Below are 19,928 nucleotides of genomic sequence, written 5' to 3'. Positions count from 1 at the left end.
TTGGTTTCGCGGTTATTTTTTTTATTATGGATTTTAAGTTTTGTTTTCTTGTGAACCCCCACATACTCGGTGGTGCCTTAAATGAAGAGCAGGAGAGCCGAGGGCACCACAACAGTGTTCAGACAGTTTTGTACATCTGAGAGTGATGGTGCATAATTTCTTTCAATCCGTCAAGTCATTAGTGTAAGTAATGTTGATATCTCGCTGGTCTTTGCCCTCTACAGTTCAGTCCTGAGTTGGTGATTGTGTAATATTTTTGTCCTCAACTGTACATATGATGGTGTAATATTTTTTTTCAATACCTGAAGTCATTAGTATTATATTATCAGTGTTATTCTCTCACCAAACTTTGTGCCAAAAACTGAAAATGTCTTGATTTACGAGCCATAAACCGTCCAGCCGCTCATGAAGAGTGAAAACGGACGCTAAACAAAATGATGATGATGATGAAACTTTGCCCTCCACAGTTCAGTCCTGAGTTGGTGATCATATAACATTTTTGTCCTCAACCATACATCTGTTGGTGATATATTTTTTTTTCAATACCTGAAGTCATTAGTGTAATAGGTATTATCTCAGCAAGCTTTACCTCCACAGTTCAGTCCTGAGTTGGTGATCATATAACATTTTTGTCCTCAACCATACATCTGTTAGTGATATATTTTTTTCAATACCTGAAGTCATTTGTGTAATAGTTATTATCTCACCAAGCTTTGCTCTCTACAGTTAAGCCCTGAGATGGTGATAGTGTGGGCTGGCTATGAGGCTGCCCTGGGATGTCCTGAGGTCAGAGCCAGTTGTGTGTGTTGATGTGTAGCCTCTGAGGTCAGGTGCTGAGTTGCATGCTGCTGCCAGGCTGTCTGATGCTACCATACACCATTTCCAACCAATGCAGCTTCCTCAGTCCCTTCACCACATGGCTTCGTGCTATCCAAATCTCTTATGCAAGAGTTTCTGGCATCTCCATTCTTTCATCTCCTCCTCTGGAACAGCCCCAAGACCTTTGTGTGTATTTCCTCCTGCCTATGACTTGAACACTTTCAGGAGGGAAGTATCAAGACACTCTCTCTCTGAAAGTGACACTCTCTTCTTGCCACTCAGCTCTGCACACTTTTACAGGAGCAACTCTTAGCATATCTGATGATTTTTTAATATATTTATTTACTCTTTTTCTATTTACTCATAATGTTTATAGCCTGAGTCTCAGGGCCGTAGTACTAGACATTTCGCTGCCCAAGCTCACATATTTGACAAGGCTTTCGTAGGAGTTGTGGGCATTTCCTGGAGTAGTTTTATGACCCTGGTGGTAGTTTGGCCCTTCTTCTGTTCCTTGTGTAGTGCAGCGACTAGGCCTGATGAGGGAGCCTCCCATAACCCACTTGGCCAGTGAGGTACCTCTTTGGCCGACTCAGTAAGGAATGGCTCTCCCGTCACGCTGGTCGTGGGTTCAATCCCAGGCAGCCAGCGAATACCCTCTCCTTGTCTTGATTAATTTCCCTTGTGTTTCAATACACGCAGAGGACGTGTGGGATCATTGAGTCGTAGGAAAGATAAAATCAAAATCTTGGGGCATGACACTTGAACCTAAAGAAACACTCCTTAGAACCCGACTGGTCCCCTCTTTGACCTTTAGAAATACCTAGTTGATGTGAGAAGCGAAAATGTCTTATATTACCGACCTCAGAGTTGAATGGTTGTGAATCTGAGAAAATGCATTGGATGGCCTTTTCTTGTCCTGCCAACCTTTCATAGCTGCAAGCACTCTACTGTCCCTCAGAGCACACACACACGAACACACACCTATGCACAAACCTCAGCATATGATTGGAGGAGGCTAGACTGAAGCTGGTGTGCCGTTGAATCCTAAGTACGACTATTTTCTCTTCTAGTTTGGTCCTGAGTTAGTTATAGTGTTGTGTCTGCTGGTTGTGACTCGGCAGTGGGGGGTGAAAAGGCAAGTCCTGCTCTCTCAGTCTCTCTCTTGGCCTAAAGCCTTACTAAAGTCTGTTCACTTAAGTCCGACCCAAGCTGACAACATAAACCTAAGTGTGTTTGCAAGCTGAGTGCTGACTGGCTGCTGCTGTGGCTTCCAAGTTTTCTTTAACCTCTGTTTGTGTTTATCTCACGCAGCACTTTCTGCTAATCTGCACTGTGCTTATGACCACGCTTAGGTTTATGTTGTCAGCTTGGGTCAGAATTAAGTGAACAGACTATAGTTGTGATATATAGGAATTGAGCTACACTTGTGGGCTCTTGTGTATGTGTTGGGGTGGAGGTTGTATGTGTGTGTGTGTGTGTGTGTATTTACCTAGTGATATACAGGATGCTTTACACTGGTCCTGTCTCCAAATTTCAGTTTATCAAGTTTAGCTTTAAATTCATGAATATTTTTAGCTTGAACTCAATTTTCTCTATTTCCAAGGTCATTTTAGGTCACAATGTATCTGTGGGGATCTGTGTGTGTGTGTGTGTGTGTGTGTGTGTGCCTGCTTGTCTGTTTGTCTGTTTTTTGTATGCATTTACTTAGTCATAGTATACAGGATTTTAACTAACCTGCCTCCAAATCTGCTTTCATACAACTGTACTTACTTTTATAAATTCATGGATGTTCTCAGCTCTGCCTCCTCATCCAGACACTTGCCAGTGTGAATCACTCCAGCAGGGAAGTCAAGCCTCATAATAATGATGATAATAATAATAATAGTAATAATAATAATAATAATAATAATAATAATAATAATAATAATAATAATAATAATAATAATAATAATAGATGGTATATGTATATTTTATTTTACTCAACTATATCACAAACCTCCCATTATGGACCACTCTTAACAGGGAAGCCAAACACAATAATAATAATAATAATAATAATAATAATAATAATAATACAGTATATTTATTATACTTTATTTTACCATCTGGTGTTTCAGGGTCAGATGGAGGTGTGGCCAGGCCTGTACGCACACCTCACCTCCCAGCTGATGGCCCTGGTGCGGGGCAAGGTGGTGCTGGTGCTGGAGGTGTGGCCAGGCCTGTACGCACACCTCACCTCCCAGCTGATGGCCCTGGTGCGGGGCAAGGTGGCGCTGGTGCTGGAGGTGTGGCCAGGCCTGTACACACACCTCACCTCCCAGCTGATGGCCCTGGCGTGGGGCAAGGTGGTGCTGGTGCTGGAGGTGTGGCCAGGCCTGTACACACACCTCACCTCCCAGCTGATGGCGCTGGTGCGGGGCAAGGTGGTGCTGGTGCTGGAGGTGTGGCCAGGCCTGTACGCACACCTCACCTCCCAGCTGATGGCCCTGGTGCGGGGCAAGGTGGTGCTGGTGCTGTAGGTGTGGCCAGGCCTGTACGCACACCTCACCTCCCAGCTGATGGCCCTGGCGTGGGGCAAGGTGGCGCTGGTGCTGGAGGTGTGGCCAGGCCTGTACGCACACCTCACCTCCCAGCTGATGGCCCTGGCGTGGGGCAAGGTGGTGCTGGTGCTGGAGGTGTGGCCAGGCCTGTACACACACCTCACCTCCCAGCTGATGGCCCTGGCGTGGGGCAAGGTGGTGCTGGTGCTGGAGGTGTGGCCAGGCCTGTACACACCTCACCTCCCAGCTGATGGCCTGGCGTGGGGCAAGGTGGTGCTGGTGCTGGAGGTGTGGCCAGGCCTGGACACACACCTCACCTCCCAGCTGATGGCCCTGGCGTGGGGCAAGGTGGTGCTGGTGCTGGAGGTGTGGCCAGGCCTGTACACACACCTCACCTCCCAGCTGATGGCCCTGGCGTGGGGCAAGGTGGTGCTGGTGCTGGAGGTGTGGCCAGGCCTGTACACACACCTCACCTCCCAGCTGATGGCCCTGGCGTGGGGCAAGGTGGTGCTGGTGCTGGAGGTGTGGCCAGGCCTGTACACACACCTCACCTCCCAGCTGATGGCCCTGGTGCGGGGTAAGGTGGCGCTGGTGCTGGAGGTGACCAGTCTGACCTCACCCAAACATAGTGGCAGGAACTGAGCACCACACATCCACACACTGGTATGCATTCTACCTCCCTATAGAATTCAATTGGGAAAAAAAAATTGACATCACTGAAAACTTGAAAAAAAATATTGCACAGAAATCTAAAAAATTGCTTAGACAATTATTATTACATAGCAGGATGATAGTAATATTGATAATAATAATAGTAGTAGTAATAATAATAGTAGTAGTAATAATAATAATAATAATAATAATAATAATAATAATAATAATAATAATAATAATAATAAGCAATCCCTGTTGTGTGTGCAGGGTGGGTGGTGCCTGCCGTCCAGACCAAGAGTGCCGCCCACACCCTCAGTGCCTTGCTGGGCCACCACTGCCCCCCTGCTGGACCCCCCTGCAGCCATCACCAAGGTGCCTGATAGCTGTCTGTCTGTCTATATCTTTCTGTATCAATCTGTCCATCTCTATGCCTGTCTATCTATCTCTGCTTATATCTGTCTTTATCTATCTATCTATCTCAGTCTGTCTATATCCATTTATCTATCTCTCTGTCTGCCTTATCTCTGATGCAGGATTTATTGAACTGTTTTGTTTTAATATTGTTTTTGTCCCTCTTTTTTATTATTATTATTCTCCTTACTTTACTGTCGCTGTCTATTTTATTTTCCCTATCCATGTCTGCTCATTAAGAGGAAGCTGTTTGGGCCTGTAGCATTGTTTTATTTTTCCTTGATGCCCTTTCTTGGATCTCAGAAACAATGTCTTTTTCCTATAGTTAACCTGCTCTTTTTCTCAACATTGACCTTCCTCTCCCTTCCCTGTCCTCCCCAGCTTTTAGGAGACACTGCTGAGCCTGGAGTACGTCCAGTGGGCACACCGGCGCTGCTTCCAGTACCAGGGGTCCTTATGCCAGCAGGAGGTGCGGGGCGAGGCTGACCCCAGCACCTTCACCCCGAGCCTCTCCTTCCAAGGCCTGGTGGGTGTCCGGCCCTTACGCCTCCAGACCAGAGACACCATGCAGCTCCTGACACCACAGACCAGCAGCTCAGGGAGAGGACTGGTGAGAAACTGCTGCAGCTGAGGAGGGAAGGTATGTAGGGAGGAAGGGAAGGAAGGGGAGGGGGAGAAAGAGGGAGAGGGAGAGGGAAGGAAGAGGAGAAAGGAAAAAATGGAAGAGAGGGAGGGAAGGAAAGGAAAGGGAAGGCAAAGAGGAAGAGGGAGAGAGAGAGGGGGTTGAGAGGGAAAGAAAAGGAAGCAGGGAGGAAGAGAGAGGGAGGCAAAGAAAGGGAAGGGAAGGAAGGGAGGGAATGAAGGAGATGTGAGAGAGGTTGGGAACATTAGGAAATGCCTTTGTACTGCAGTGGACTAATAATAATGGCTGAGGAGGAGGAGGAGAAGGAAGAGGGAGGGATGTACACCTTTCATAGATAGCTCAGTCACAGCAAACAGGAGTCACTGAGGAGCTCTGTGTCTTGTCTTCAGAGGCCGTGGTGCTGAGTGAGTCTCCAAGGCTGTGTCTGGTGTGTGACGAGCAGGTGGAGCAACACGCAGCCTTACGGAAGGGTAAGTGCACTACACACTAAGGTGTTTTTTCATTCACAGACAAAACATAATGAAGATAGTCTAAGTACTCTGATGTACCCGAGGCAGCTCTTGGTACCTGCCAGAGTTTTTACCTCAAGAAGACCAAGTTTCCCTCACATACATATCTACTTGGACCGAATTTCTTGTCCACACCAAACCCACTGAGGCAGCACATGGCATCTTTTTACCAGAGCTTTTACCTCAAAAAGACTCAGAGTTTCCCTCACATTTACCATTTATAGAGGACTTCGTGGTGCAGTGGTTAGCACACTCGGCTCACAACAGAGAGAGCCTGGGTTCGATTCCTGGGCAGAGTGGAAAAATTTGGGCGGCTTTTCCGATACCCCACGCCCCTGTCCAGCCAGCAGTGAATGGGTACCAGGTATTAATCGGGGGTTGTGTCCCGTCTCCTGGGATCTGTTCCCTTCTCCTATAATTCCTTCCCTTCTGTCTCTCTCTGGCATATGACCACAGATGTTGTGCCGACTAAACCAAACTTTCCAACTTGCTGCATACCATTTATTTATTTTCACCCAATTCCTTTTTACATATGTCACCCATTCAGGCATCTTTAATACTCTTTACCAGAGCTAGAAGACAAAGCTTTCCTCACTTATCTAACCAACACTTAACCACCATAACTTTGACCACACATAACCCCTTGAGGCAGCTTTCTACCCTCGTACTAGAGCAACCTTTTTTACCAGACAAGTTTCCCTCACACCACAACACACAGAGGTACACACTAATTCACCCTCTCCCCCCCCACACACAGGGAACATCCAGAGCGGCCAGAGTGCATCCAGCGGGTGTGGGAGATGCTGGGGCATGCCGGGGTGCTGAGGCGAGGCCAGCGGCTGCAGGTGGGTGGTGGAGGCACTGTCTGTATGATGTGTGTGTTCATGTTTATGTCGCTGTTCCGTCGTTCACTGTTCAGTTGTTTACTGCTCCTTGTTCGCCTTGCTTAGTGAGTCTCCCTTCACACCTGCACTGGCTAACACCTGTATAGCCACCCATAGTAAAGCATAGAGGGTATGCAGCTCTCTCTATTCCTTGGACCTGCTTTATAAACTTGATGCAGTGTCAGCCAGTAGGATCAGTTGGGTTGAGTTGAGGCAAAGAAGTTGTTCTCATTGTTGGAATTAGAATTGAGGAAGGAGAGAGAGAGAGAGAGAGAGAGAGAGAGAGAGAGAGAGAGAGAGAGAGAGAGAGAGAGAGAGAGAGAGAGAGAGAGAGAGAGAGAGAGAGAGAGAGAGAGAGAGAGAGAGAGAGAGAGAGAGAGAGAGAGAGAGAGAGAGAGAGAGAGAGAGAGAGAGAGAGAGATGATGCAAAACAGATTCTGGATAAAGGAAGGAGAGATGGGAGAGAGTAAATGAGAAATAGAGAGATTTATAGATGATGCCAAAGAGATATTAATAAAGAAAGAGTCTAATCCTAATGTAGCCCTTTTCTGCCTCCCTCTCTCCATCCTTGCACAGCCTCCAGGCCCAGCGTGAGGAGGTGGAGCTCCCACACAGCCAGGAACATGTGGCCTTCATGTTCAGGGGGAGGAGGAGCTGCAGACCCTTCAGAAGAACTACAAGTCTGTCTACCTCCACCCCGCCACCAATGCTCTCGGCCGGCTCACCGCTGCGGGTACAAGGGGGAGAAAGAAGTACCATAAGTGCATGTAGGAGAGAGTAATGTTGTGTTCACGATGGTAGAGAAAGGAGGAGGTGGAGGAGGTGTGTGAGACAGGAGATGAAAAGGAATGGCATTGAGTCACTCCTCTAGTCTCTGCTCATGGTTGGGTCTTTAGATTGGAGGAGGAGGAGGAAGGAAAAGGAGGAGGAGAAAAAATATAGTAAAAGCCTGTAATAGGAAATAATGCTGTATTGAAATTGGAGGAAGAAGAGGATAAGGAGGAGGAGGAGAAGGAGAAGGAAAGAAAATTATAGTAAAAGCCTGTAATCTTTTTTTCATTCTGCATTCTATACTTTTTATACACACACTTATATGTACTATTTTTCTAGTCATAATACACTACCCTCAAGAATGCATTTGGAATTGACAGTAATGAAAGAGGAGGAAAACAATGTAGGAATGATACAATCTCTTTCCTTGAAGGTCGTGGACGAGGTGTTTGCAGGGCCGGCGTGGGCATCATCCGTCCCCCGGCCACCACACCGAGCCGGACCGCCCCCACGGCCTCTTCTTCTACAACAACGTGGCCGTCGCCGCCAACAGGCTGGGATGCCAAGGTGGGCGCTGCTTGGCCCTGGCACCACATTAACTCTGCCTTTTATTATCATCATTATCATTCCTTTGTCAAATATTTCCTTCACATCGCCTATTTCTCTTCCTCTCCTTCCTTTATCCTGAATCTGTTTTGCATCACCTGTCTCTCTTATTCCTCCTTCTCTTCCATCTCTCCTTCCCTCTTTTATCTGTTATCTCTTTGGTCTTATCTATCTCTCTATTCTTCATTCCCTCTCTCCCATCTCCTTCCTTTATCGTCTTCTTCCTTTTATCTATCTGGCATCATCTATTTATAGTCCTTCTTTCCTTTATCCCATCTCCTTCCTTTATCGTCTCCTTCCTTTTATCTATCTGGCATCATCTATTTATAGTCCTTCTTTCCTTTATCCCATCTCTCCTTCCTTTATCAAAAATCTCTCATCTCCTTTTATCATTTTCCTCCTTCTCTCTCCCTTTCTTTATTGTCCTGTGTGTGTGTGTGTGTGAATGTGTTTGTGTGTTGGTGTGAGTGTGTGTATATGTGGGTGTGGGTGTGAGTGAGTGTGTGTGTGTGTGTGTGCGTGTGTGTTTACCTAGTTGTGAAATACAGGAAAAGAGCCGTACTAGGCTCGTGCTGTCCCGTCTCCATAACGCTTATTATCCAGTTTGGCTTTAAATTCATGAATCGTTTTTGCACACACAGTCTCCCCGTCAAGTCCGTTCCATGTTGTTGTGCTTCTGTATGGAAAACTGTATTTCCTGATGTCTCTCCTACAGTCGCTCTTCTTCAATTTCTTACTATTCCCTCTTGTCACACTTCTGTCATGTACTACTAGGTCTTCCCTGTCCAATTTCTCCAATCCCTCTGGTATCCTGTACAATGCTATTAGGTCCCCTCTCTCTCTTCTTCTCTCCAGTGTTGTTAGTCCCAATTTCTCCAGTCTTTCTTCATAAGTATGTTCTCTCAGAGTTTCTGGTAGTTTGGTCGCTGCTCTTTGTATTCTTTCCAACTTTATAATTTCTTTCTTCAATCTAGGTGACCACACTAATGCTGCATATTCCAGTCTTGGACGTATCATCGATGTTATTAGTTTCTTCACCATTTCTTCATCTAAATATGGAAATGCTACTTCTATGTTTCTAAGAAGATTGTATGTTTCCCCAGTTATCTGGTCTATATGCTTTCCAAAGGATAACGTGTCTGTTATGGTCACTCCCAGATCTTTTTCTTCAGTTTTTTTCATGATTCTTTCATTACTCAGAGAGTAGTTCCCCGATATCCGTCTGCTGCTCTTACCAAACTCCATCACGCTACACTTCTCTGTATTGAATGTCATTTCCCATTTTCGTGACCATTTGTTTATTCTGTCGAGATCTTGGCTCAGGGCTACACAGTCTTCTTCATTGGCCACCCTCCTCATTATTTTAGCATCATCAGCAAACATATTCATATAGCTTGTCACCCCATCTGTCATGTCATTTATATAAATTGCAAACATAATCAGAGCCAGCACCGATCCTTGGGGGGCTCCACTAGTTTCTTCCGTCCACCTTGATTTATTGTTATGTGTGTGTGTGTGTGTGTGTGAGTGTGTGCATGTGGGTGTGTGGTGTGAATGTGTGGGTGTATTTACCTAGTTGTAGTTTTACAGGGCCTGGGCTTTATGCTCGTTTGGCCCCGTCTGTGTGTGTGTGTGTGTGTGTGTGTGTGTGTGGGTGTGTGGTGTGAATGTGTGGGTGTATTTACCCAGTTGTAGTTTTACAGGGCCTGGGCTTTATGCTCGTTTGGCCCCGTCTGTGTGTGTGTGTGTGTGTGCATGTGGGTGTGTGGTGTGAATGTGTGGGTGTATTTACCTAGTTGTAGTTTTACAGGGCCTGGGCTTTATGCTCGTTTGGCCCCGTCTGTGTGTGTGTGTGTGTGTGGGTGTGTGTGGGTGTGTGGTGTGAATGTGTGGGTGTATTTACCCAGTTGTAGTTTTACAGGGCCTGGGCTTTATGCTCGTGTGGTCCCGTCTGTGTGTGGGTGTGGGTGTGTGGTGTGAATGTGTGGGTGTATTTACCTAGTTGTAGTTTTACAGGGCCTGGGCTTTACGCTTGTGTGGTCCCGTCTGTGTGTGTATGTGTGTGTGTGTGTATTTACCTAGTTGTATTTACCTAGTTGTATTTACCTAGTTGTAGTTTTACAGGGCCTGGGCATTATGCTCGTGTGGTCCCGTCTCCGTGTCTGCATTTATCCAACTTATCTTTAAAGCTTTGCACACTCCTCGCTGATACTATATCCTCGCTCAGACTGTTCCAAACCTCTACATTTCTTTGCGGGAAGCTATACTTCTTTGTGTCTCTCAAGCATCTCCCCTTTCTCAATTTTTTACTGTGTCCTCTTGTATTTCTGCTTATGTTTCCTTCTGTTAGTAGCAGTTCTTCATTATCTACTTCATCTATTTTGTTTAATAATTTATAAATTTGGATTAGGTCTCCCCTTTCTCTTCTTTGTTCCAGTGTTGTTAAGTTCATTTCCTTTAATCTTTCCTCGTATATTAATCCCTCCAACTCTGGGACCATTTTTGATGCCATCCTCTGTATTCTTTCTAGTTTCTTTATATGCTTCTTCTTATGGGGGGACCACACTACCTCTGCATATTCTAATTTTGGTCTAATCATGGTAGTGATTAGCCTTCTCATCATGTCCTTTTCAATGTAGTTAAATGCGACGTAAATAGTTCTCACCAAGTTATATGTGTCTCTAAAGATCCGATTTATATGACTCTCTGGTTGATTATCATCCCTCATCACTACTCCCAGATCTCTCTCTTCATGCACTTTTTTTAATGTTTCACCATTTCCCATTTTGTATATCCAGATTGGTCTTATTTCACTTTTACCCATTTCCATAACATGACATTTTTTCACATTAAATTCCATCTCCCAATCCATACTCCATTTCCAAATTTTGTATAGGTCTTCTTGCAATATTTCACAATCTTCTTTGTTTCTTATATGTTTTTGTAATTTAGCGTCGTCAGCAAACAGGTTTATGTAGCTACTAACTCCTTCAGCCATGTCATTTACATATACCAGGAAGATTATCGGTGCTAATACTGAACCCTGTGGTACTCCGCTTTCTACATTTCTCCATTCTGATTTTATGTCCTTGACCACAGTTCTCATCTCCTTCCCATTAGGTAGCTTGCCATCCATTTTTTCATATTTCCTTTCAATCCTCCTTTATTTTCCAGTTTCCATAATAGTCTTGTATGTGGAACTTTGTCAAAGGCCTTTTTCAAATCTAGATAAATACAATCAACCCATCCATCCCTTTCCTGTGTTCTGTCTGTCACTCTTGAGTAAAAACTGAGTAAGTTTGTAACACATGATCGGCCCTTTTGAAATCCATATTGTTTGCTGGTAATTAACTTATGCTCTTCTAGAAATTTAGTCCACTGCTTCTTTATTATTTTCTCACATATTTTGCACAAAACACTTGTCAGGGATATGGGTCTGTAGTTTGAAGGTTCATCTTTCCTTCCACTTTTATATATGGGGCCCACTTCAGCCCTTCTCCACTCATTGGGCACCGTACCTGTTGCTACTGAGCATCTTATGATGTCGTATATTGGAACAATTAATTCATCTCTACATTTTTTAAAAATATACCCAGAAACTTCATCCGGTCCTACTGCTTTTCCCTCTTCTAGTTCTCCCAGTAATTTATAGATCTCTTCTTTGTTTACCATAATCTCTTCCATATGAACTTCTATTTTATTCTCTTGTGGCGCAATAAAGATTGTTTCTTTGGTAAACGCTTGCTGGAATTTTCTATTTAATAACTCTGCCATACCTTTAGGGTCATTGACTTCCACATTCCCGTCTCTCAGTCTTTCTATTGTTTCTTTCGGTTTAGTCTTCCCATTTATAAATCTGTAAAACAACTTGGGCTGTTCTTTGCATTTTTCCACAATATCCTTCTCATATCCCTTTTCTTCTTCTTTCCTTATTTTCACATATTCATTTCTCGCCATTCTGAAGTCTTCTTTGTTTCTTTGATTCTTCCTTCTTTTTAGTCTTTTCCATGCTTTGTCCCTTTTTTCTTTTGCGTTTGCACATTTGGCATTAAACCAGTCCTTCCTACCCTTAACTTTGGGTCTATATACGGGTACATATTTTTTGACACCAGTGTTATAGGCTTCCATAAAGATATTATACTTTTCTTGTACTTTATTTTTTCTCAGTAACTCATCCCATTCCACTTTCTCGTAAAACTTCCGAAGGTTTTCCATGTCTGTCTTAATATAGTTTAGCCTGTTTGATTTGTAAGATTCGTCCTCTTTAGTAACCTCCACTTCTGTATCAATCTCTATGGTTACATGATCACTCTTGCCCAGTGGACATCCATACCTTAGTTCATCCTTGATGTATATTCCTTTTGTTAGTACTAGGTCCAGTCTTGCCGGTTCATCGTCACTTCTATATCTTGTATGTTCATTCACTCTTTGTATCATAAGATTTTCCATCATCAATCTTAGGAATCTATCTCCCCATGCGTTATCTCCACTATTACTCTCGAATGTCTCCCAGTCAATCTCTTTACAATTGAAGTCACCAACTAGCATAACTTTTTTGTCTTCCTTAAGCATTTTGCTTAAACTCCGTATAGTGTCATTGATCATAGTGTCGTGCTCTTCCTTACACCATGAGTTTGTTCTAGGTGGTACATATGCGGTTATAATTGTCAACCTTTCCTTGTTTTTGGTTTCCACATTTACTTTCGCAATTTCAGCTTTACCTTCACCGTATTCTACCACTTTCACTGTTAACTCCTTTTTTGTCATTATCATCACTCCACCTCCCCCTTTGCCCATTCTATCTTTCCTCCATATATCATAGTTTTTATTTATCTCTAATTTAATAGCTTCGTTCAGTTTGGTTTCCGTTAAGCATACGATCATTGGTTCTTTCTCCTTTATGAAATCTTGCAGTTCCAATTTACTAGTTATTAATCCATCTACATTTGTATACATCACTCTTAAACATTTACTCTTATCTATCTTTTCTAACTTTCGTTCTTCTTTATCCTCTCTCTTGTGTACCACTTTCTGACTTGGTCCCCTACTATTCTCCAAAAAAATATCTCCTTTTCTTCCACAGATCTTTCATTATTCTGTGTGTGTGTGTGTGTGTGTGTGTGTGTGTGTGTGTGCGCATTCTACTGTACTCTCAACACCCATCACTGGCCTGCAGGGTGCTGGTGGTGGACTGGGATGTGCACCACGGCAGCGGCATCCAGCACGTGTTTGTGGCCGAACCGAGGGTGCTGTACGTGTCCCTCCACCACCACGACCACGGCCTCTTCTTCCCATCCTCTGAGGACCCAAACTACGACGAGTGGGGACGGGACCTGGCCAAGGCTACAACATTAACATTCCCTGCAACAAGGTGAGGGCCATATCTCTGCTGACGACACACACACACACACACAAACATACAGACACACACACAAACATACACAAATAAATAAATAAATAAAAAATCAGTCAATAAATATCTAAATCAATGAAACCACATAAATCAAAAAAGTGTTTCGAGGACATTTTTTTTTCATTGCTTTTCTCTACGCCAATAAAAGTATAGCAGGAATTGACTTTTTGCCGCATGCGTGAAGACATAACTTACTAACTCCCAAATGCATGAGTCTTGCCAAAGTGGGTCATTCTGTCTCCTCTTTTCAGGGGAAAGGATGGTGGTGAGCAGGACCTTTTTGTGTGTGCCTGTGTTAACGCTAGATTTTTTTTAGCACACTGGGTCCTAGATCCAAGAACCGTTAGCGATCTCGCTAACTGAGATACCGATGTAAACATTCGTTAATGGCATCCAAGAAGCTAAACTATGACGTCACAGTGTGGTTAACTTAACGAGAGTCCTTCGTAAACGCAGCGAAGTTCATCATGATAAACTCATTTATGATTTTTTAGCATTAGATATAGGTTTTAGAGTACACAGAGCAAATTTAATTATAAAATGATGATCTGTACACACTGCACACGACTAAAATATCAACACAAGCGCTGCCTTGCTGCTGCTTACCTCCACCCCGGCCCGTGCCCCGGCCCCTCCCCGGTAGTGTCACTGTCACAAAAAAAATCTGTCATCTCTAAGCACCATTGCCAGATTGTTGTACTAAGAGCATTGTATTTACCTGTTTCTGACCCTTAACTACTGCCCAGAAGCACTAATAATCAATCATTGTGACTTTAACAATATATGAATCCAGTTATCGGGGCCCAGGAGAGAGTTTTTGTGCCGGAAATCGGCAACCATATAAGGCTGAGGACGACTTGCTGCCAGCTATAGGCTGCTTCTTCTCCCGTTATACCTCGTAGTCATGTTTCCCCATGATGACTGCCTCTCTCTTCTCCACCTCCTCAACCATTGTCAGCAGCTCAGACTCACTGAACCTCGGCTTCCGCATTTTCCTCAGTGGTTCAACCTTTTTCTGGGTAAAAGAACTTTCCTGCCGTGTGTTAGGTGAGGGTTATCGTACTCAGAGCATTGTATTTACCGGTTTCTAACGTCTAAGTTGCCTAACTATTGCCAAGAAACATCAGGATCTAACTCTTTTAACCATAACTATAAATTTGTTTCATTATTGCAGCCCTGAAGACCGTTTTGGGGTAGGAAGTTGGAAATATAAGCGGCTGAGTACGACAATCTGACAACGTTGGCCGCCACAGCTGAGGAATGCAGCCGTATGATTGGCTGAAAAATTTCAAAGACTTGCTGTGATTGGCTGTCAAGTCTGATGACATCATCGTGGCGCTTACCCAATCAGTTGGCTTTCTGCAGTAGCGAAGCCCGAGCGATATCGTTAAGTCTCCTCTTGGGATCTGAATTTAACGATGTTGTCCGGGCAAACGTTCGGTAACGATACTGATGTCGGTAAGCAGCCTTCTCTTTGGATCCGGGCCCAGTTCAGCTTTTAGTTTCCACCAGTGTCGGTATTCTCAATGCTTCCACCTCCCACCACGTCAACTATTTCCAAAGGCCGAAAAAGATTAGCCCGTCCGCTATGATTGACACGGATTTGTCCTTCACTGGTAGCCTGGTTTCCCATGTGGTACTGATGTGCTGGATATTCCCTCCCAAGGTACAGGACTTTACAGTTTTCTTCATTGAATTGTAGCAGCCACCTTTTGTTCCACTCCTGTAGCTTGGTGAGGTCTTCTGGTAGGAAATCCTCAGTCAGGGGGTTAATTGGGTTTTCATGAAGATTTTTTCACATTCATGGTACAGAAGAAGGGCCGCACCACCACCAGGTACAGTACACTGCCCCTAGTAATGCCCACAACGCCTATGGAAGCCCTGTTAAATATGTGTACTTGGGTGCCCAAAGGTTTGAGAATACAGGGCCAGTGTAGGTGTGTAGTAGATGCAGACACTTTGTTGTTTTACCTTTGAGGTAGATGATGAAAATGTCTTGCTTCTTTCCTCTTGTGCATGATCAGTGTATTTATTTTACCCCTGGTCAGCCTCTACCAGTCTAGGGGTCACATTCTTAAACATTTCCGCACCCAAGGTCACCTGTTTGACAAGGCGTTCATGATAGTTGTAGGCATTTCCAGGAGTAGTTTTATGGCCCTGGTGGTGGTTTGACCCTTCCTCTGTACTGTGAACCTAAAAAAACATGCATCAGAACCCAACTGGTCTCCTTTTTGGCCTCAGGAAATAGTTGATGTGAAAGGATGGAAACTTCTGACAATTCTGACCTATAGGTGTTTAGTAGATGCAGAGACTGTTGTTCTACCTTTCAGGTAGATAAAAATGTTCTTGTTTCTATACTCCTGTGCATGTTCAGTATTTTTTTGCCCCTGGTCACCCTCTACCAGTCTTGGGGTCATATGCTCAAACATTGCCGTGCCCAAGTCACCTATTTAACGATCGTAGCGTTCACAGGAGTTTTGGGCATTTCCAGGAGTAGTTTTATGACCCTGGTGGTGGTTTGACCCTTCCTCTGTACCGTGAACCTAAACAACACGCATCAGAACCCGACTGGTCTCCTTTTTGGCCTCTGGAAATAGTTGATGTGAAGGGCGGAGGCGTTTGACAGTTCCGACCTAGGTGTGTAGCAGAGGCAGAGACTTTTTCTACCTTTCACGTAGATAACTATGTTTTAGTTTCCTTTCTCTTGTGCATGTTTGATATTTTTTGCACCTGGTCACACTTTACCCTTCCAGATGTTGAGTAATGGTCACAAAATGGTTTGCTCGTAGAATCTTTCCAATAGGGAGGGAGAGGTCAAAATTTTCTTGTTTTCCCTGTGTTAGAATGTTCAGTCTACTTAATTTTCATGAGCAGAATGGGTCTTTTTACATATCACTGCATTCCTTTGACTCTGTGTCCTATTTATTTGTTGAACATTTCACATATTAGCCCGTCTGCTGCAACTGGCATGGATTTGGCTTTCACAGTTAGCCTGGTAACATACACTCCCATGTCTTTCTCTGCCTCTGTGGTGGATAGTGGAGTGTTTCCCATGTGGTATTGGTGTGCTGGATATCCCTTCACTGTTAGCCTGGTAACATACACTCCCATGTCTTTCTCTGCCTCTGTGGTGGATAGTGGAGTGTTTCCCATGTGGTATTGGTGTGCTGGATATCCCTTCACTGGTAGCCTGGTAACATACACTCCCAGGACTTTCTCTGCCTCTGTGGTGGATAGTGGAGTGTTTCCCATGTGGTATTGGTGTGTTGGATATCCCCTCCCAGGGTGCAGGACTTTACATTTTTCATCATTGCATTGTAGCAGACATTTTCGTTCCACTCCTGTAGCTTGGTGAGGTCTGTCTTCTGGCTGAAAATCTGCAGCCAAGGGGTTAACAAGTGTGCTGCACCTTCATGGGACCAAGTTTCCCTTGACCCTTTTTTGGAATTACTTTTACACAGACATTGTTGCAGTTTGAGAATGCTGCTCACTGGTCGCTTGCTTCATGTCCTACTCTCTGACCCTCACCGGACCTGCCTTTGACCTGAGAGCTCTTCATGTCCAAATACTATGCCTAGATAGCTAGCTAGAGAGATAGATAGTGTGATAGTGTGATAGGTAGGTACTCCCAGTTATCTCCTGACATTTGCTGCATTACCTTTCATGAATTGATAAGTTTATCTGTACTGTGTTCATTGACCTGGTAGTGAAGACGTTAGATGGAGTCTTTCAATGCTGCATCTTTTAAGGTTAATCAGATGATGACAACTATGAGCCAGGTGCCCAGAGTTTGTTTTTTCCCAAATAAATGAACAGCTATTTTGAGAGAGGTTGTTTCCCTCAAGAGACAGGAACCATTCAGGAAAAGGGAGAGAAGGAAGAGGGAGAGGAAAGAAATGCAATGCAGTTTGCTTACTGTGAGACAAACAGAATAAATGGACATAACAACAGCATCACCAAGGTTGTGTTAAAGGGAGGTAAAGTAGATAGAGTTCGTCCTTTCTCCCCCAAAAAATACATGGACACATTACATGGACCAGGAACAATTTTGGCACAATATTTTACTTATCCATAATTGCCTAAGTGGCCAAAAGAGAGATCAGTTTCAGAGGGAGAGGTGTCTTGATTGTTCTAAATATTAACAACTTGAAATAGTGTTCCAGCCCTCACTTGGAAAGAAAGGAAGGAAGGAAAAGGAGGCCTGGAAAGATGGTAGGAAGGAGGAGGAGAAAGAGGAATAATTAAATGGAGAAAGAATGGAAGAGTCCAGGGAAATTTAGGGAAAGAAGGAATGATAAAAAGGAAACTAGGCTGGCAGGGAGAGAGAGAGAGAGAGAGAGAGAGAGAGAGAGAGAGAGAGAGAGAGAGAGAGAGAGAGAGAGAGAGAGAGAGAGAGAGAGAGAGAGAGAGAGAGAGAGAGAGAGAGAGAGAGAGAGAGAGAGAGATAAACTCTTGATTCAGCTATTTCACCACCCCGTGTCTTTCCTCCCAGCTACAAATCAGAAAATTAACCCTCGAGTGCTAAGTCCTCTGAGTATTTTTCTCCCCACACTGGTGCTGAAGTATTGCATTTTTATTCAGTTACAATTACCTGACACTTTTTTCTTTTCCTGTTATGATTCCCACTGATTAGTGTCTAGATCCACACAGCCCTGTCCAGCACTGAAGGTTCACCCTGCTATCCAAGCTCCCAATGCAAGAATCAGTTATGGTCCTTAGCTCTGGTATTTCATCGTCCAGTGTCCTCCCTCCCAGCCACAGTTCAGGAGGAAGAAGTCGTGTTTACTAAAGCCACAGTGTTTTTCTTGTGTTGTTTCAGAGTGGCATGGGTGACGCAGAGGCTCTCACTCAGGTGGTGCTGCCCGTGGCCTACCAGTTCAACCCACAGCTGGTCCTGGTCACTGCCAGCCTTGATGCTGGTGCGGGGACCCACTTGGAGGTTGGTGGATGGTGTCACTATCTGTATGACTACCTGCTGCTGCCTCTTTCTCTTTTTCTGTCACTATCTGTTCAGTTCAGTTCAGTTCTCTCTCCGTAATTATATTTTCAGTTCATGTTCGGGAGTTTTGGCTTCATAACAGCACTCCCTGGTGCACTCCTTCACTGTTTGGGTTTCTTGTTTTCCTCTCTTTATTCCTTTAGTGTTCTTTCTTATCCAAAATTTCTGTATTGTTCTTTTTACTTTTTTTATTTACTTATTTATTTATTTTTTATCTGCCTTAATAACTCATCTTCAGGGGCTGCCATGTGTGTGCAATGAAGCATTTTGTAGTCTCCTTATATTGTATCCTGATGTATTGTCATCTCAGACCATTGCATTCCATAGTGAAGAACTCCCTTCCTCTTCCTCACCCCCATTCCTCCCTTCATGCATCTCATACCTAAAGTAACACAGCATTCCATATTAAAGGACTCCCTTTCTCTTCCTCCTCCCTTATTCCTCCCTTCATGCATCTCATACCTAAAGTAACAGCCTCACACACACTCCCAGGTTGCTGCGTGAGTCCTGGTTGCTGTGGACATATGATGGCCCTTCTGTCTGGCCTGGCCAAGGGCCGCATAGTTCTGGCACTGGAGGGTGGCTTCAACCTCACCACCACCAGCTACTGCATGACGCTGTGTGCCAAGGCTTTGCTGGGGGATCTGCTGCCCCCCCTTGAGCCCCAGCTGGTGCCCAACAAGAGTGCCGTGCAGACCATCAATGACGTCATCCGTACCCAGAGCCGCTACTGGCCGGCGCTCTGCTTCAAGGTGAGTGTGGGGGTCTTTAATCCGACCACTGCAATTGGCACGGATTTGGCCTTCACTCGTAGCCTGGTAACATACACTCCCAGGTCTTTCTCTGCCTCTGTGGTGATAGTGGAGTGTTTCCCATGTGGTATTGGTGTGCTGGATATCCCCTCCCAAGGTGCAGGACTTTACATTTTTCTTCAGTGAATTGTAGCAGACATTTTTTGTTACATTCCTGTAGCTTGGCGAGGTCTTCTTGTAAGAAATCCACAGTCAAGGGGTTAAGGGGCAGGACTGGTGAAAGTTATCCCTCATGTCCTGCTGGTGTGTTCTGTGCAGGTAGTGTTGTCAGTACATAATATAGAAAGCTGCCTCATTTCCAGAACTATATATTGGACATGTATTAGTTAGATCTCTCAAAACATTTCTTCAGTTCTCAGTGGCAATAGATATTGTTGTTGTCAGACAGTAAGAAGCAAAACACATTATCCTCTCTATGTTTTGCAGTCTTTTCTTGTGGTTTGAGTCCTTGTGGTGCCTGACCCTGGGCAAGGTTACTTTCTTTACTGCCCTCACACTGCTCCTTGCCTCCCTGGAGCAGAGTCAGGGAGAGGTTGTCTACATCTAGCATCAGTATAATAGCCTTGGTGATTAGCAGAAGGAGATAATAGAAGGAATAGAAGGTTTATTTTGATCTATATTAGTTTTTTCTCATAATATCTCTTCTTCCTTCTCCTCTCCTCCTCTCTCTTCCTTTCTTCCTCCCTTTCCCTTCCTTTCTTCCTCCCTTTCCCTCTCCTCTCTTCCTTCATTACATTCCACACCCATTCCTCCCCCTCCTCTCCTCCCTTCCTTCATTACATTCTTCACCCATTCCTCCTCCTCCTCTCCCCTCCAGGATTTATACCTCCTCTGCCAAATCTCTCCTTATGTTTGAGTCGCTTCTCT

At 44.5% G+C, this 19,928-nt stretch overlaps 2 protein-coding genes across 2 annotated transcripts; both read left to right on the top strand.

Moving 5' to 3' along the window:
* Window positions 1-2,847: 2,847 nt before the first annotated feature.
* LOC126993193 (uncharacterized) lies at window positions 2,848-5,538 on the top strand. The gene is made up of 5 exons (XM_050852054.1): window positions 2,848-3,572; window positions 3,960-4,022; window positions 4,281-4,385; window positions 4,806-5,064; window positions 5,457-5,538. The coding sequence occupies exon 1, from the start codon at window positions 2,943-2,945 to the stop codon at window positions 3,336-3,338; it is 396 nt and encodes a 131-aa protein (XP_050708011.1). The 5' UTR covers window positions 2,848-2,942; the 3' UTR covers window positions 3,339-3,572; window positions 3,960-4,022; window positions 4,281-4,385; window positions 4,806-5,064; window positions 5,457-5,538.
* A 1,953-nt stretch (window positions 5,539-7,491) lies between these two features.
* Window positions 7,492-19,023, top strand: LOC126993190 (histone deacetylase 6-like). The gene is made up of 4 exons (XM_050852050.1): window positions 7,492-7,798; window positions 13,014-13,208; window positions 18,070-18,189; window positions 18,742-19,023. Exons 1-4 carry the CDS (start codon window positions 7,554-7,556, stop codon window positions 18,908-18,910), a joined length of 729 nt encoding a protein of 242 aa, XP_050708007.1. The 5' UTR covers window positions 7,492-7,553; the 3' UTR covers window positions 18,911-19,023.
* Window positions 19,024-19,928: the final 905 nt, after the last annotated feature.

The sequence above is a fragment of the Eriocheir sinensis genome, unplaced genomic scaffold, assembly GCF_024679095.1.
Source record: "Eriocheir sinensis breed Jianghai 21 unplaced genomic scaffold, ASM2467909v1 Scaffold58, whole genome shotgun sequence".
Lineage (NCBI taxonomy): Eukaryota > Metazoa > Arthropoda > Malacostraca > Decapoda > Varunidae > Eriocheir > Eriocheir sinensis.
This window is presented reverse-complemented; position numbering and strand designations above follow the sequence as displayed.

Coding starts and splice junctions, on each gene's coding strand:
- LOC126993193 (XM_050852054.1), top strand. CDS start 2,943: ATGGAGGTGTGGCCAGGCCTGTACGCACACCTCACCTCCCAGCTGATG.
- LOC126993190 (XM_050852050.1), top strand. CDS start 7,554: ATGTACTATTTTTCTAGTCATAATACACTACCCTCAAGAATGCATTTG. Junction 13,209..18,069: donor TTAACATTCCCTGCAACAAG/GTGAGGGCCATA, acceptor GTGTTGTTTCAG/AGTGGCATGGGTGACGCAGA. Junction 18,190..18,741: donor GTGCGGGGACCCACTTGGAG/GTTGGTGGATGG, acceptor ACACACTCCCAG/GTTGCTGCGTGAGTCCTGGT.